The following is a 15,965-nucleotide window of genomic DNA, read 5'->3' as shown; positions in this document are numbered from 1 at the left end:
GCGAAGCTTCGGTAGCCAATTCAATTTGGACGAGATTCAGCCCAATTCAGGGACTGAATCTTGGAATCTAAATCAAATCAGACCAATTAAAACCTCTGAACTGATTTGAAGCATCCGAATTGATTTAGAAAAGATTCGGCTGCTTCGGAGATTCAGCCATAGACTAAACAGGCAGCTGACACAGCTGCCTCCCGCTGGTAAGTCTGTTGGGGTTGGGGGAGAGAAGGGGCATGGGGGAAGGAGAGACTGGGGCTGGGGTTTGGGGGGATGCGTTACTCAGGGAGTGGGGCAGAGGGGATGTGGGATGCAGGTGTGGAAGCGCTGGGGTGGGGGCTATGCCCTGCTACCACCCAGAGCAAGCCGTGCCTGCACTGCACCCTGCCTCCCTTCACTGACTGGGAAAGTGGCAGTCGGGCATAGACCCCCACCCCACACTGTGTGCTCCCCACACTAGTGCAGAGGCAGGCACAGCCAGAGGAGCTGTGGGAGAAGTCCCAATGGCTGCCCTGCCCGGCTGCATCCCCCAGCTAGCCCAGCCTAGTCCCAGCACTTAAAAAAGCCCTGCACTCACTGGCTCTGGCAGCAGTGATTTGGGCCTCTGAGGGCTCATGGCAGAGCCCCCCTGCGCAGCATGGGGCAATGGGGGGCAGCAGGGATTGCCCCCCATCCCAGCACCTGCATGACAGCTGCCCAATGGCATGGGTGCAGTGCACCTCGGCAGGGCACTACATGCCATGTGGGAGCTAGGGTGGCTCCACCCAGCGGCCCCAGCTCCCAGGCCGCATGCAGCTGCCTGCTGAGCCACGCTGTATGTGCACCATGGGGCAGCTGCCACATGGGTGCCAGGTGGGGAAGGGGGCAATTCCTACTGCCCCCCACTGTGCGGGGGGCTCTGCCACGAGCCCTCAGGGGCCCTGATCACTGCTGCTGCAGCCAGTGAGTGCAGGGCTTTTTTAAGTGCCAGGACTAGGCTGGGGCCGGGTGGGGGATGGGGCCGGGCAGGGCAGCCATGCGGGCTTCTCCTGTAGCTCCCTGTCCCTCCTGCCCAGGGGGAGGCAGACACCACCAGAGGAGCCATGGGAGAACATGCAACCACCCAGCTGTGCCTGCCTCTCCCCAGCTGGTCCGAATCGCCAAATCTTTCTGAATTGGCCCCGAATCTTCTGAAGTCAATTCGGCCGAATCAATTCAGGACAGTGATCCATATCTCCGAATCGAATCACTGTCCTCCGAATCAGCCGAATCTGAATGGAATACTTTCCCTATTCGCACAGGCCTAGAAAGAACCAAAACCAGCAGCATAGAAAAGCTTCTCCTACTGGCCATCTGCTGTGACTACAGGTATTCCCAAACACAAACAGCAAAATGCTTGAAAACTTGACCTGCTGCCTACTTAGCATAACTGCATTTTAAAACACTGGTCTCTGTCTTTTATAGTGTTATGTGTGTTTTATTTCTGATTAATTTATTTTCCTTTATTTATTGTATAATTGTTTAGGCTGACCCTGGGGTTCTGGAATAAAAACAAGGAAAAGGAGAACAGTTTTGTCTTGAATATAATTCACACTTATGCTTACTCAACATTGACAGTTATAAAAGAAAATTTGTTTTTCTAATTGGCATAAGTATCTAACCTACTGAATATTAAAGTTACTTCCCTTCACTGTGCTAATAAGTTAATGCTTAAAATATTTGATCAGTATTTGACAATATTTAACAGGTCAAATGACCAAGCATTTTTTGACTAGTCAAATAACCAGCCCTGCTGCATTAGTTGGCTCAGCACCCCACTGCCAGAAAGAAAGCAGAAGTTTAAGCTTCTCCTTGAGAAAAGAGGTATCTATTTAAGTTTAGCCCCAAGATTTGATTAGGACTTGGTGAAAGAATGGTACAGGTCTTTGGTTCAAGGCTGGGAGCAGTTGCTAATGTTGCATTCTGCCAATCTTAAAACAGATCTTATGCCTCAATTAACTTTAAAATCTGCACACCAGTTAGTACTGGTATGGCTAGCCTAAGACTTAGAGATAATCTGTTTACCCTTGAAAGTTGATGCATGTAACACATTTAACCAAATCAAAGATGGTCCTGAATTTAAGACTACCTGCCAATAATTAGATTCTATAGATGAACAATGGATAGATTTTGTTATAATGTATAGAATCTATTTACTGGAAGATCATCTTCAATTCATCCCCCTCACTCCCACTGCTAGGAGGGAAGGTGGGGTGGGAACAGTGCTGTAGGAAGGGGGTGGGGGAAGCAGAGCAACTGCCCTGGCACCAAAGCAAAGGGGTGCCAACAGGCCCTACCCAGCTGGGGTGGGGCACAGGCCAAAACTGCGAGCTGCTCGTTTTGGGGGCGGGGAGGGGCAGAGGTGTCATGGGGATGGAGGAAGGGCAGCTCCTGCCACTGCATGCACTCCCAGGCAAGAGTGTGCCACCTGGATCTGTGTGTGGGGCAAGGGCTGGCTGCTGCTGTAGGTTTTGCCCCAGGCACCAAACTTCGTTGTTACGGCACTGTGTGGGGAGGTCAATCAGCTTACCCTCTGTTTGTGCCTGCCCTCCTGTTAGCCTCTGGTCCCTGCTTCCCACACTGCCTTAATCTTTGCTCCATGCTCCCCACAACAGCCATGCCATGTGGATAGAGCCTGCCAGTTCAGAGCAAGGGTGAGGAGAAGAGGGAAAGGGGAAAGTCGGGGAGTAGAGGCTGCACTGGGGAAAACAGGCTACTGGGAGAGGTGGCGGAGGGTGGGTACATGCAGCTGCAGCAGTAACACCAGGTAGGAACTAAACGCTGAGCCACAGGCCACCTGTCCCTCCACTGCCCTTGTACTGAATTCTAAGATGAGGGTCTTCCCCTCTTCCTCATGTTAAATGTTGGGGGTGGAACTTGTCTTAGAATCAAGCAAATATGATATTTCATGGTGTAAAGTTTGATGAAGAATACAACTTTAATGAAACATCCTTGACCCTCTTGTTCAAATTGAAAATGAGCAGCAAATAGAGATGTGCCAATAGATGACTCTCCAAGACAAAAGGGCAGTGATTACTTGCTCTCATTCCTAAAGGTAAGAGGCGGGCAGAGGGTGGGGGAGGGGGAGGAAAAAGGAGGGATGTTGTTAGTAAATCCTAATTGTAAAGAAATTACAAAGAGGAGGAAAAAACTATTTGTTCCATCTCACTGCCAAAGGAACTAGGGCACAGTTCCTTAGCTCCTTGCTGAGATGCGGGAGTTGGGAGGAGGATGAGACGCATGGCACCAGTGCATTAATGGTACTATTCAAAGATTGTCATGTCTTCTGCATTACATGCACATGCATTTAGAGTGGGATCTCCACAGATAAATACAGGTACTCCTCACTTAACGACCTACCTGTTTAACGACTGCGCGGACTTACGACCAGCTCTCTGAGCAGTCGGTATTGTATGAAACGTATTGTGGAAACAGCAGCGCGGCGTCTCAAGCCAAGACATGCAGTATCAAGGGGCGGCTCCTTGCTTATCGACCAATTCGCTTAACGACCTAGTCGCAGTAACGGAACTCGGTCGTTAAGTGAGGAGTGCCTGTGCTCAAAACTTTATTAAGAATTAATGCTAAATATACAGTCATCAATTCATTGAGCTGTATCAGGGTAACTAAAGCATACAAACATGTCCAAAGCATGTTTTAGAAAACATCTGTTCTACTGTCTTAACCCAGGCAATTCTTGTAAATAAAAAGCAAATTCCACACACTTTTATCTTGCATTTTTGTGTACTTTGTGATAGTAGTAAAATAAACAGAAAACCTGTATAAAATGCACCAATACGCATTACTTATTTCCAAGATGAAGTTCCATCCTGCACTGTGATACCATCATTTATTTCTGATTACGTTTTGATAAACAGGGTTTTGCAACTTCATGAAGGAAGCAATCTAGAACAGATGAACTCTTAAATGCAAATAAGATCAAATATTTATGAAGATGAACTTAGCAATGAAAAAGAATATAAATATGTGGTTTTCCTCAAGTAGAATGTTTGTACAAGCTTTCTGTAAGACATTAGCTAGTCTCTACTTAGCTGTCACGGAAAAGAAAAAAAGAAATCAGCGTTTGAGGAGAAAAACATTTTACTGTGAAGATACCAAAAATGTTCTATCTGCCTGCATATTAGAAGGGGGAAAAATAGCATTAAATAAGGCACTGTTCCACTTACACAGCATGTTCCTAAAGTACTTACAACATACCGTTGAATAATTATGGGTTTTGATTAGGGCTTTTCCAATTTTACTTGCCAAAGCTGCATCTCTGGGGTTTTTCTTTAAAGCCTGTTCATACACTTCTATGGCTTCTTCAGGCTGGAAGAACAGATAATGAAGTCACAAAACTATGCCAAAAGGGCTCTGTCAAGAGCTCAATTTGCCGCAGGCAACTTATTAATGCCAGCTTAAGAAACAGCTTCAAAATGTCTTGCTCACAAAATCATGATGCTTCTCGGGATAACTGCGCAAGATAATTGCTTAAGACTGCAGCAGTATAAACATATGAACACAGATTTTAGCATTCTTCAACATGTTTCTGTGCTGAAATATCCCAGGTAACCAGCTACTTAGTAGAGATACTCTGAAGAAATCCAGGTTTAACTCAAATTTCATTTTTGTTTTGGAGATCACCATAAGAAAGGATAAATAACCAAAAAAATTAAAGCCAAATATTTATGTCCAAGGCACAGATCACCTACAGTGACCTGACCTTTCAGATCTGCGTGTTCCACACTGACCCAACCAATTGCTTCAAGGACTGAAATGTATTGCATGCACTAAACATTTTGCTTCCCTGTCTATCTTCCTTTGTGAATACTGAATGTGAGACTATTGCATAGTTATTTGTTGTCTTATTGAATTTATCAATTTAATTTCAACTTGCTTGATCTTCATTCAGAACCTGCAAGACTTGAACACTCCCAAATTAAGCTCTAGTTTTAACAAACTTCAGCAAGTTACCCAGATAAGCTTCTGAACTGTTCCATGATTTTCTAACTTATTTCTGAATTGAATTTAGCTCACTTTTCTAACCAGTATTAGGTCTTGTGGATGACTGACTGTTCATTGAAATTATAATGCTCCTCTCCATGATCCTCCAAAATCTCTGATGCTCATCCCTTAGAAGCTTTATTTAAACACATTTAATCACTTAATAATAAAGAGCTAAGTTAAAAATCAGTATGGTATTCTATTTTTAGCTAGTAATTAAGCCAGTAGTTCTCAACCTTTTTAGACTCGTGGCATCCCTCAGAAAATGCCAGCTCTTAAGTTTCAATCACTTTTTTTTTTTTTGACTACAGAAAAATAATAGAGCAGCACTTCTGTTGCAAAGAACTCAGGAAAACCAGAGTAGGTCAGGATATTTAACACTATGAATTTCTACTTAAATTGGATTTATCGTCCGCATCATTTATTTCCCTAAGTGCTAACATTGCATGACATTCCACAGAATCCTTAAAAGGTTTTAAAGGTAACCCAGAGTGCTGCAGCACCATGGTTGAGCATCACTGAATTAAACCCTATGGGCACGTCCACACATGCAAGCACATGTGCTTGTAGCAGCTCAAATACAAACAGTGCTAATTTGAGCTGGGGCTTTTTGCTTCAGCGCATGTGCTCAGACATGCACTTTGTTGTGGAGCAAATTGTGCCACTTGGAGCAAAATAACCCTGCCTGGTTCCTCCAGGATCTTCAGCCAGGGGGAGCTAGAGCCTGGAGACAGCACCTGCGCTGTCCCCAGCAGTATAAAAAGCCACCCTGGCAAGTAGCTCAAGACTACTCACTCTCAGGAGCTTCTGGGGCCCAGCCAATTGGTACCTGGGGACACTACCCCTTGTGCCAGCTGGACTGCTGAAGCAGCCCTGAGAGTTCCCTGCCCCCTCTACCCACTGCAGCAGTCTTGCAGTCCCTTATAATAATAAAGCGTTCGCTAAATACAGGTTTCATGAATACATATTTTGCTGCCCTCCCACAGGGCGAGGGCCCCTACACAAGGGGTTCGGCCCCCCAACAGGGGATTCAGCCCCTACACAAGAGGTTTCACCCCCACACAAGGAGATCAGCCCCCCAAAAAAGGGTTTAGTCCCCACACAAGGACTATGCCCCCCCAACAAGGGGTTCGTCCCCCACACAAAGGGTTTGTCCCTCCAGAAGGGGGTTCAGCCCCCACGCAAAGGGTTTGGCCCCCACACAAGGAATTTGGCCCAACAGGAGCCAAATGGCCCCCACAGGGGCTACCCCACCTGGCCCCATCCCCAACCAGCTGCTGCAGCCCCCACAAATGGCTGCCCCACCCAGCCCCACCTCCTGCTCTCCCAGACAACCCCGATGGGTGCCCCACCCAGCCCCACTCCCCAACTTGCACCCCCAGGCCACCAAGGCTACCCCCACAACCCCAGGCACCATCACTTAAAAAACCCCCCAAAAAACAGAAAAAGAACAGAAAAAAAAAGACAAAAAAAAAGACTCTACTTACCTTAGAAGCAGGGGTGAGGGGGCTCCAGAGCCTGCTGGCAGAGCCCCCCCCCCAGGGAGCGTAGGGCAGTGGGGGGGCAGCAGGGCCTGGGGTTGGGGCCGTCAGCCTGCCCCGCACTGTGTGGGCTGGGCCCCACTCAGACAGATGGCAGTTGGTAAGTGCCAGGGTTTTTGTTTCTTTTTTTAAAGTATGGGGTGGGGGGGCAGGGATGGGGGGGCTTGGGAGGATGGGGCCGGCCCCAGCAGGGGTCAGGGGCCTTGGGGGGGCTTGCAGGGGGAGGGGCCAGCCCCGGCAGTTGTCGGGGGGGGGGAAGGCGGCTGGGGGAGTGGGCAGAGCCGTTGAGGGTCCCCCTCCCATGGTCCCCTTTCCCCTCCTCCAGGCCCCCCAACCCCTTACTCACCGGCACCAGAGCCCTGGTGCTGAAACATGTGCCCTGGCTGGCCGCATGTTTCAGCACCAGGGCAAGGGGCCAACTATAGAGATGCTTTGGCAGCCAGAGCGTCTCCATGGAGGACCCAGCCTCTGGTTGCCTCAGGGCACAGTCCTGGACCGTGCCTTGCGCCTCTTTTTTCAGCTTCGATTTTTTTAGACCCCTGGATATCTAATTTTCTCCCCCCACTGCGAGTTTGCAGTACAAGGAACATTTTTCCATTCCCGAATGTGCCTGTTGCCCTGCCTCAAAGGGGGTTGAGGCACAGCAAGAGGCATGTGTGCGCTCATGTGGACGTGCCCTATGGGGTTTTTTTTAGTGTAGTTTGCTTCCCAAACCCCTACTGATAGAACTAGAATGGTAAATAGCATAAAATTTGCTAATTTGACATTCAAGTACTCAGCTACTCTGTTCATCTCTCAAGATGCAGACACTTACCTCTTGAATATGCATGTATGCATCACCAAGAAGAAGAAAAGTATGAGAACTTGGCAACTGTTCTACCAGATCTCTGAAAAAGAGGACAATCTTGTTAATTATAAAGTTGCTAACATCAGTATTTCAAAGCATAGTTAATAAATATAGTAAAACTGCTTTAATCTTTGCAGATTAGAACTTTTTTGAACAACAGCTATCTTGGATCAAATGGCTTACACCAATTCAACATCCTAAAAGCCCATGTGGTAAGAATGAGAGTGAGAGAAATGAGATCTTGTGTTTCAATTTACAGCTTTAAGGCTTGTTTTTGTCTGCATTTTACTGAAACCAGAAAGAAGCAATTAACCCACCACCCTTCAATGTATTGTCTAGAATCCTACACTAAATTAAATTTCTAATAAGACATAAATGACTGCCCAAACTCAACTAAAGCCCTAAGCCTCAAACCATTTTTTGTACATTTTTCCTCAGGGGAGCTTGCACAAAAACAATTCCATATATTTACAAAATTAATTTCAGTACTAAATAAAAAGGAAACCAAGTAGGTTCTTTGCCATTTATCAACATAGTTATCAGCCCCACTTCTCATCCACAATACAGTTCTTCTGGACTACCTTCATCCTACTGAATCAAATTTTCCATTATAGATAAATCAATTAAAAACAGTAGTTTCATAGTTGGTAGGGTCAGAAGGGACCTGAGCAGATCAAGTCTGACCCCCTGCCATAGGCAAGAAAGAATGCTGGGGTCAAACGACCCTGGCTAGGTCATTGTTTAGCCTCCATTGGAAGACCCCCAGGGTAACAGTGAGCACCACTTTCCTTGGAAGTTGGTTCCAGCTCCTAGCTGCCCTGACTGTGAATTAGTGCCTCCTGATGTCTAGCCTGAACCTACTCTCAGTCAGCTTATGGCCGTTATTCCTTGTAACTCCCGGTAGTGCTCGGGGGAACAGGGACTCTCCCACAGTCTGCTGGTCCCCCTTGGCCAGTTTGTAGATGGCCACCAGATCCCCTCTCAGCCTTCTCTTGTGGAGGCTGAACAGGTTCAGGTCCTGTAGCCTTTCCTCATAGGCCATGTCTTGCTGCCCCCTGATCATGCAAGTGGCCCTCCTCTGGACCCTCTTGATGCTGTCCACATCCCTCCTGAAGTGCAGCACCCAGAACTGGATGCAGTACTCCAACTGTGACCTGGCCAGTGTCACATAGAGGGGGAGAATCACCTCCTTGGACCTGCTTGTGATGCATGACAAGGTGCAGTTAGCCTTCCTGACTGCGTCCCCACATTGGCGGCCCATGTTCATTTTGGAATCAATAATGACACCAAGATCCTTTTCTGCCTCTGTGCTGGTAAGAAGAGAGTTCCCCAGCCTGTAGGTATGCTGCTGATTCCTCCTCCCCAGGTGCAGTGCCTTGCACTTGTCAGTATTGAAACCCATCCTGTTCTCATCCGCCCACCCCTGTAACCTGTCCAGATCTAGTTGCAGCCTGTCCCTCTCCTCTAGTGTGCCCACCTCTCCCCACATCTTAGTGTCATCTGCAAATTTGAACAAGATGCTTTTCACCCCCTTGTCCAAGTTGCTAATAAAGATGTTGAGCAGTACGGGCCCAAGGACCAAGCCCTGGGGAACCCCACTGCCCATGTCCCTTCAGGTCAAAAATGACCCATCCACCACCACTCTCTGGGTGTGGCCCTCCAGCCAATTTGTGACCCATCTGACTGTGTAGGCATCAACACCACAGTCGCCTCTTTTTAATGAGAATGGGGTGAGAGACAATGTCAAAGACCTTCCTAAAGTCCAGAAAGACAACTCCTGTGTCCAAGGATTTTGTGACGTGGTCGTAGAAGGCTACCAGGTTGGTCTGACAGGGCCTGCCTCTAATGAACCCATGTTGGTTGACCCTAAACATAATCTCCCCTGCTGGTCCCTCGCAGATGTGCTCCTGGATAATTTTCTCAAAGAGCTTCCCCAGGACCAAGGTAAGACTAATGGGCCTATAGTATAATTAGAACATATAGGAAACTACAATTCCTAGCTTATTGAGTTTTGCCTCCTCCCCACTTCAAAATGTTTTTCTAGACATTCCTATCCTTCCTGTAAGCATTTTTGTCCCCCAATATCTAGAAAGGAAGAGAGCTAACTTTTTATCTTTGAGCCTATAAAGCAACTCTTGTTTCCTTCCTAGATTTCCTTTTGCTTTGGTGATCCCTGTCCCTCTTCCACCCCTTCTCTCTTTCAATCACCAGTGCTACTCTGTTGCAACTGGCTACAGTCAGTGTGTAGCTCAAGTCCATGTCACTGTGAAACTAAATTTCAAGTTCAGTTATAAGTTCTGTAACAGTGGTGGCCCATGGGGCTCCTCAGAAGTGTGGAAATTTGGTGGCAGGATGAATGACAGCAGCTTTAATTTCTAGACCTGTGGGGAACCCTGTGAGCTGTATGATGTGCCTTAGTGGGCCATAACTTGGTAACCCCTTTTTTACATAATAAGACATTTTCCTTACAACAAACTTAAAAATAGAACAAAAACAAAAGTTTTGATCCTTTTATTCATTTTGCATTCTGTTCTTACACAGACACTTTTTAGAAGTGTAATAATAGACACTTCCCATGGTACTTAAACCTGTGAGTAAGTTAAGGCAGAGCAAGTATACTACTTTACTCTTTATAGCCATAATACTGTAGAAGTTGATGTAAAAGAGACCTCCTGATCACTTGAGGTTGTTATAACATCTGTGGCAGTTCTTACAGGAACAGCTCCATTAAATCCTAGCTAAATTCCAGTTTGGGTATTTAGTTATATTCTGCCTACCTAAGTTCACTCTCAAGTTTCAACTGGCTATGGTATGCTTCTTTTCTTCCTTTCCTAAATAGCTTTGTGATGTAGCTGGGCAGTTCAATCTGCTACCATCCATTCCCATTGTGGGATATGAGATTTCTGCACATTCAGGTCAGTTTATAAACTACTCTGAGAACCTTCATGATAAAACACAACATATTAATATAAGAAATATATTTGATGAAGAACAGACAAGCTTACACACAATTAAAAAATGTAATTTGGAAATGAATTTAGCCTATACATTTAAAAAAAATAAAGTACTAGATCCTGGTGTAAATTTATATACCAGAACAACTTCACCAATCTTAAAAAGGCTTTCACCCAGCAAGGACACTCCTCCAGAGAGGTAGATCGCACGTTTGAAAGAGCCACCTGGATACCACGTGAAGAACTGCTGCAGTACAGAAGAAAAACACCCACAAATCGCACACCGCTGGTTATGACCTATCACCCATCCCTTGAACCTATACGGAAAATCCTCAAAAAATTGCAACCCATATTAGAAAAAGACCCTATTCTTAAAAAAATCTTCCCAGAGCCACTCATCCTAGCCTTCAGACAAGCACCGAACCTCGCCAACCTCATCACAAGAAGCAAACTTCCTCAGCCCCAGAACACACCAAAAGGATCCAGACCGTGCCATGACAAGAAATGCAAAACCTGCCCCCACATCTCCACCACCTCCACTATTACTACACCCCACAACAGAGCCATCAGCATCCCAGGATCTTACAGCTGCACCTCCAGGAATGTAGTATACCTCATCCAATGCACCAAATGCCCTGATGGAAGATATGTAGGAGAGACCAGACAACAACTGCGCACCAGAATGAACACACACCGGAAATCCATCAAAGACAGAAACACCCAATTACCGGTGGGGGCACATTTCTCACTGGAGGGCCACTCTCTCTCCGATCTCTCAGTCCTGATCCTCAAGGGAAATTTACACAACACATCCCAGAGATGAGCCTATGAGCTCCATTTCATCAACCTGCTGGATACTAGAGATCAGGGACTAAACACAGACATTGGATTTTTGATACATTACAATCCGCCTGGCAACTGACTCCCCAGCCCAGCCCAGCCCAGCCCCTGGCTTCTTTACTTTTCATTCCATCCAGGAAGAGCACGCAGCAACTGCTGCAGCGTCCTTAGCCTGACGAAGGGTTTTTGAACCCGAAAGCTTTCTTAATAACTATTCTCCAACCATTTGGGTTGGTCTAATAAAAGATATCAAATTCACCCAAGGAACCTTGTCTGCCTACATAAAACCTAGAAGTTCAAAGCAACAGGATTTATAAAGCTTCAATTCTATTGGAAACTAGTATTTGTCAAAATATAACTTAGTTATCGTAGCATTTCTTTATGGTGACAATGCAGTAGCCACAGACAATAATAATAATAATAATAATAATAATAATAATTTGTTAACCACATCCTCAAAAGCACTGGTCTTGCTTGAATGTTTGTTTACACAGTGAGAGGGTAAAATTTAAAAGAATGATTATATATTTGATATATATCTATACCTATATCTATGTTTTTTTTTTAGCGTAGGTTTTTGTGCAGTATGTCCCATAACATCATCTAGGATCTCAACTTTACATTTAATGACTTGCTCAAATCCTTCCAAGGCGTCACGGACTCCAACAAGCAACATGTCAAATACCAGAGAGTGATTCTGAAGCTCAAACATGGCTCAGAGGACCACATTAATAGTAATATTGTGTAGTCTTTTAACTTATTGTATAAATCCTTAAGAGACTGGCCAGTTTCCAGGTGGCTCTCTCTGCATAGCTAAGCTTCTTGGCTGCTTTGAGATCAGGTAAGCAAGTGAACTAACAGAAAGGAAGATCAGTCAGTAGCATGCAGGTAAGCTGGACTGCAAGTCATCAGAAGTCATGACTCAAGCCATAAATCATTTGTTATTCAGCAAACACTTTGAATCATTTCCCTTTTCCTCAATCCAAAAAAAAAAAAAAAAAAAAATCAAGGTTGGACAGCTGAGAGCAGCAGGAAGCTGATGGGGATAGATTTCTACATAAGAAAAAAACAAGTTCACAAAGGAAGGCAGGCAAGAAAGTGAGATTTTCTATTTCATGTGGGACAAGTTCTTTTAGCAAATCACCCTAAGACTTAGCAAAGGGAAGGAAAGTTTATTTTTAAAACAGGAGAAAACACTATTTGAAAAGGGGCAGTCCTAAGGTGCTCACAATTAGTATATGTTACCTATAGCACCACAGTTCTTTTTGTCAATTTGTATGCCTATCCTCAAAATCCTAGAGTTTATATTGTGAGAATGGCATCGTGTGAAACTAAAACCCAAGACGCATAAACCAACTATCTATTCAAGCATGGTATAGGTCACTGTGGTGCAACAGGATAGTAACTGCTAGATGTCACATAAGAATGAAAGTTAAACTGCTGACTTGGTAGACTCATAACAAATCACTTAAAATATGTATGTGCTTATTTTCCTAAATATCTTGGATATTTGGTCAATTACATATAATATACATCAATTAAGAGGATTGTAAAATGAAAAAAATCTCTGCTTTTATCAAACTATCCATGTTGAACATTAGTAAAAGTTACTATAAGAAAACAATGCAGGAGTTTTGAACCTTTTATCCATCAAGCAAATAAACAAACTATTTAAAAAAATTAAAAACTTGAAATATTCATTAGTATTCAGAACAAGTTTCTAGTTTAAAAATGTAATACTCATATAGGAAGCATTTATTCTGATGTTTACTTCTGTCGTCAAAGCACTCGACTGAATGCATCATAAGACCCGCAAGCCAGATCAATCACTAGTTCTAGCCTGTGGAGCTGGAAGGCTATGTCTGTGTCTGAGTCTACATGTGTGCCGGAGACAGGCAGTGAAAAGCTACATTAGGGCCAGGCAACTTCCAGCTGTGCCTTTGCTGCCATTGGTTCTTCTTGCCCTCTCAAGGCTGTGGGATGAGGGCAGCTGCGGGTGGGGGGAGGAACAGCAAGAAGTGGCAGCAGCGTGGACATAGCTTCCAGCTGCCAAGTCCCAGGACAGTTCTCTACTCCTTGGAAGTTGTGCTTGCACCCAAGTTGGATAGTAGGGAAAGCCCCCCACCACTGCTTATGCACCACTGAAACCACTTATCCTGCACTGAACCAAAGCAGTTGTTCCAGCTTGGGGCTTGTAACAGTTACCAGCCACTGGTTTAAATGGCTTAAAAAACATATGGAAAAACAATGGAATATAGACCATTAACTTTTACCTATAGCAGCTTGCATATAACTTCTTGTCTTTTCTGTACTGAAGGTAAACGTCTGCCATTTTTTCTTTGGCTTGTACAAAGTAAGGTTGCTCAGGTGTAATATTTCGGAGCATGGTCAAGGCTTGTTCTATATCTCCTTGTGCAAGGGCCAGGTCTGCATTAGCAATCACAACTCTCAGTTCTTCAGGTGTGCCAGAGAATTCATTAATAGCATCTTGCAGTACTTTAGCAGCTTCATGCTGTAAATGGATAAAATAAGTGTTTTTTGTTGATTTTGAAATGGTTACTATAGCCAATGGGAGCTACCTTCCAAATAAATGGCTGACTACTAGAGAAAATGTGTAGCTTACTTTAAGACATCTGACCTGGAAAAACTTAACTGTATTCATGTTTAAGTGAAGTACACAAGTATCAGAAAGATAAACAAATACTTTTGTAATTATAGTCCCATGCATAAGAGTATACCTCCAGTGTTTATTCCTAGGGAATATACCTTAAAAAAATGGAATACCAGAATCCAACTGGTACTGAAAATCCAACAACACTAAGTAGATAATGTGTATTTTCAGTACAGCTATGACAGCAACGTAAGTCTTAGCTTATTGCTTATCAGCTTCAAAGTTAACCCTTTTTAGGATAAAATGAAGGAAGCATTTCAGGCTCTGCAGACTCAAAAAAAAAAAAAAGAAAAAAAAAGAATAAGTTATCAAAATTATCTTCACTAAGAAAAATAGTATATACAAATTCTGAATTCCAAGACTTTGGGGGCTCCCCCTCAGGATTTTAAAGCATGTATTAGTATACATTCAGATCTTTTATGTCCATGCAGCCATGATCCCAAGTTTATATTTCCCCATAATGAACCAAAATGTTTTTGGACTGGGCTAGTTCAGGAGTAGATTTTCTAATGAAATAAGTGAATATAGCAAGCTCTTATTAAACTTGATTGCCATACCTGTTCTCCATTCAAACAATGTGCATCTACCAATTCAAGAAAAACAGACACTCGGTCACTTGCATCAATTTCAATTCTTTTTGCTTTTGATTTTGAGGAAGCTGAAGATCTCCTCATTCCAGGTAAACTTTTTGCCATTCGCAAGGTCTTAACAGCTTCTGATATTTCTCCCATCTTCTTCTGTGTCTGTGCTTTAATTAAGTGATATAAAGGGTGTTCCCTCACCTGCAATATAATAAAATTAGTCAATTTGTATATTCTGATTTATTTTTTAAAACAGAATGGTATTTCATTTTCAAAGAAAATATATGATATTTTTTACTTTGTTATTTCCTTAAGCTATATCTAGAGAGAAGCAGCAGCACACATGTCATGCTTGGGTTTAGACCAGGGGTGGTCAATCTGTGGCAGAGGTGTCATGAGTGGCATGTGTAGCCTTTGTGTGTGGCACACAGCAGATTGGGGAGGGGACAGGCAGCAAAGTAGCAGACAGGACAGAGAGCAGAAAGCAGAACAGCAACTAAGTCAGGGAGTACGAGACAAGGAGCAGGAAGTTAAGCAACAGAGCAGGTAAGGAAAAAGAATTGAAGTGGCACTCAGGGAAGATGCGAAGCTGATTTGTGGCATGCCTGACAAAAAAAGGTTGGTCCCCAGTGGTCTATACAATGTAGTCTGTGTGTCCATAAGCAAAGTTAATGTTTAAAAAAAAAAAAAAGAACAAAAATGCATTTTTATTAAAAACCCACATGCCGAACAAAAGCATCTCATGGAATCAAAACTAGAATCCAGGGAAGACAAATCAGGCATTTGACCATTATTTAAAAATAAACCTGCTTGCTTCTGATATTTTTCCAAGTTTCTCCCAGCCTGAAGTGTACCTACACTACAGTAGGTGACCATGGTAGTTTCAAAAGAAATGGACACATTCTAGGATAAGTTAATAGGATAGATAATCTGCCAGTTTACTTTATGCACAAGCCCATTTTACCATTTTTTCACCTCATCTCTTATATAGACGGTTTGGATAATAAAAGAAAAGGCTGCTATGAGCATAAATGTACAAACGTTCCAGGCACAGCATTCACTTTTAAATGGGAATTTAGCATCTAGCTTCCCTACACCAATTCTTGGTGAAACAAGGGAAGTTAAAGAACAATTTCAAAGGACAAGCATGTTTTGTTATCATCTGTTTTGCAACCAAGGTTCTTTTCATGATTTAATCCTGCAAAATGCTAAATACACCAGTCCTGATTCAGCAAAGAACTTGAATTTAAGCACGTGAATAATTTCAATGAATTCAGTGAATTAATGTTCTTAGCACCTTGCTTTCCAGAGCCCTGTATCACAAGAGGTGAAATTAGGGAATACCACTGAAGAGCACCCACTGATTTCATAACTTGCCAGTTTTGCTTCCCAGGAACAGGAAAAAATATTAATACCCAATTAGCCCACCCTGCATATTATTTCATGCAAGTTTTAACATCTTTGTTTCATGATCACTTAAGGATTACAAATCCTATTTATATAATACACCATAGCATA

General features: G+C 43.8%; 1 protein-coding gene across 1 annotated transcript in view; it reads right to left on the bottom strand.

Annotated features, from left to right (window-relative positions):
* The window catches only part of TTC21B (tetratricopeptide repeat domain 21B), a 73,597-nt gene that overhangs the window by 35,272 nt on the left and 22,360 nt on the right, over positions 1-15,965 (bottom strand). The window contains exons 14-17 of the mRNA XM_006270358.4: positions 14,424-14,648; positions 13,469-13,707; positions 7,369-7,441; positions 4,228-4,338 (exon numbers count right to left, since the gene is read on the bottom strand). Of these exons, the coding sequence (XP_006270420.1) occupies positions 4,228-4,338; positions 7,369-7,441; positions 13,469-13,707; positions 14,424-14,648 (648 nt within the window). The remainder of the gene's footprint in view (positions 1-4,227; positions 4,339-7,368; positions 7,442-13,468; positions 13,708-14,423; positions 14,649-15,965) is intronic.

Source organism: Alligator mississippiensis, chromosome 4 (genome assembly GCF_030867095.1).
Source record: "Alligator mississippiensis isolate rAllMis1 chromosome 4, rAllMis1, whole genome shotgun sequence".
NCBI lineage: Eukaryota > Metazoa > Chordata > Crocodylia > Alligatoridae > Alligator > Alligator mississippiensis.
Note: the sequence above shows the minus strand (reverse complement) of the source record. Positions and strands in the feature narration are given on the sequence as shown.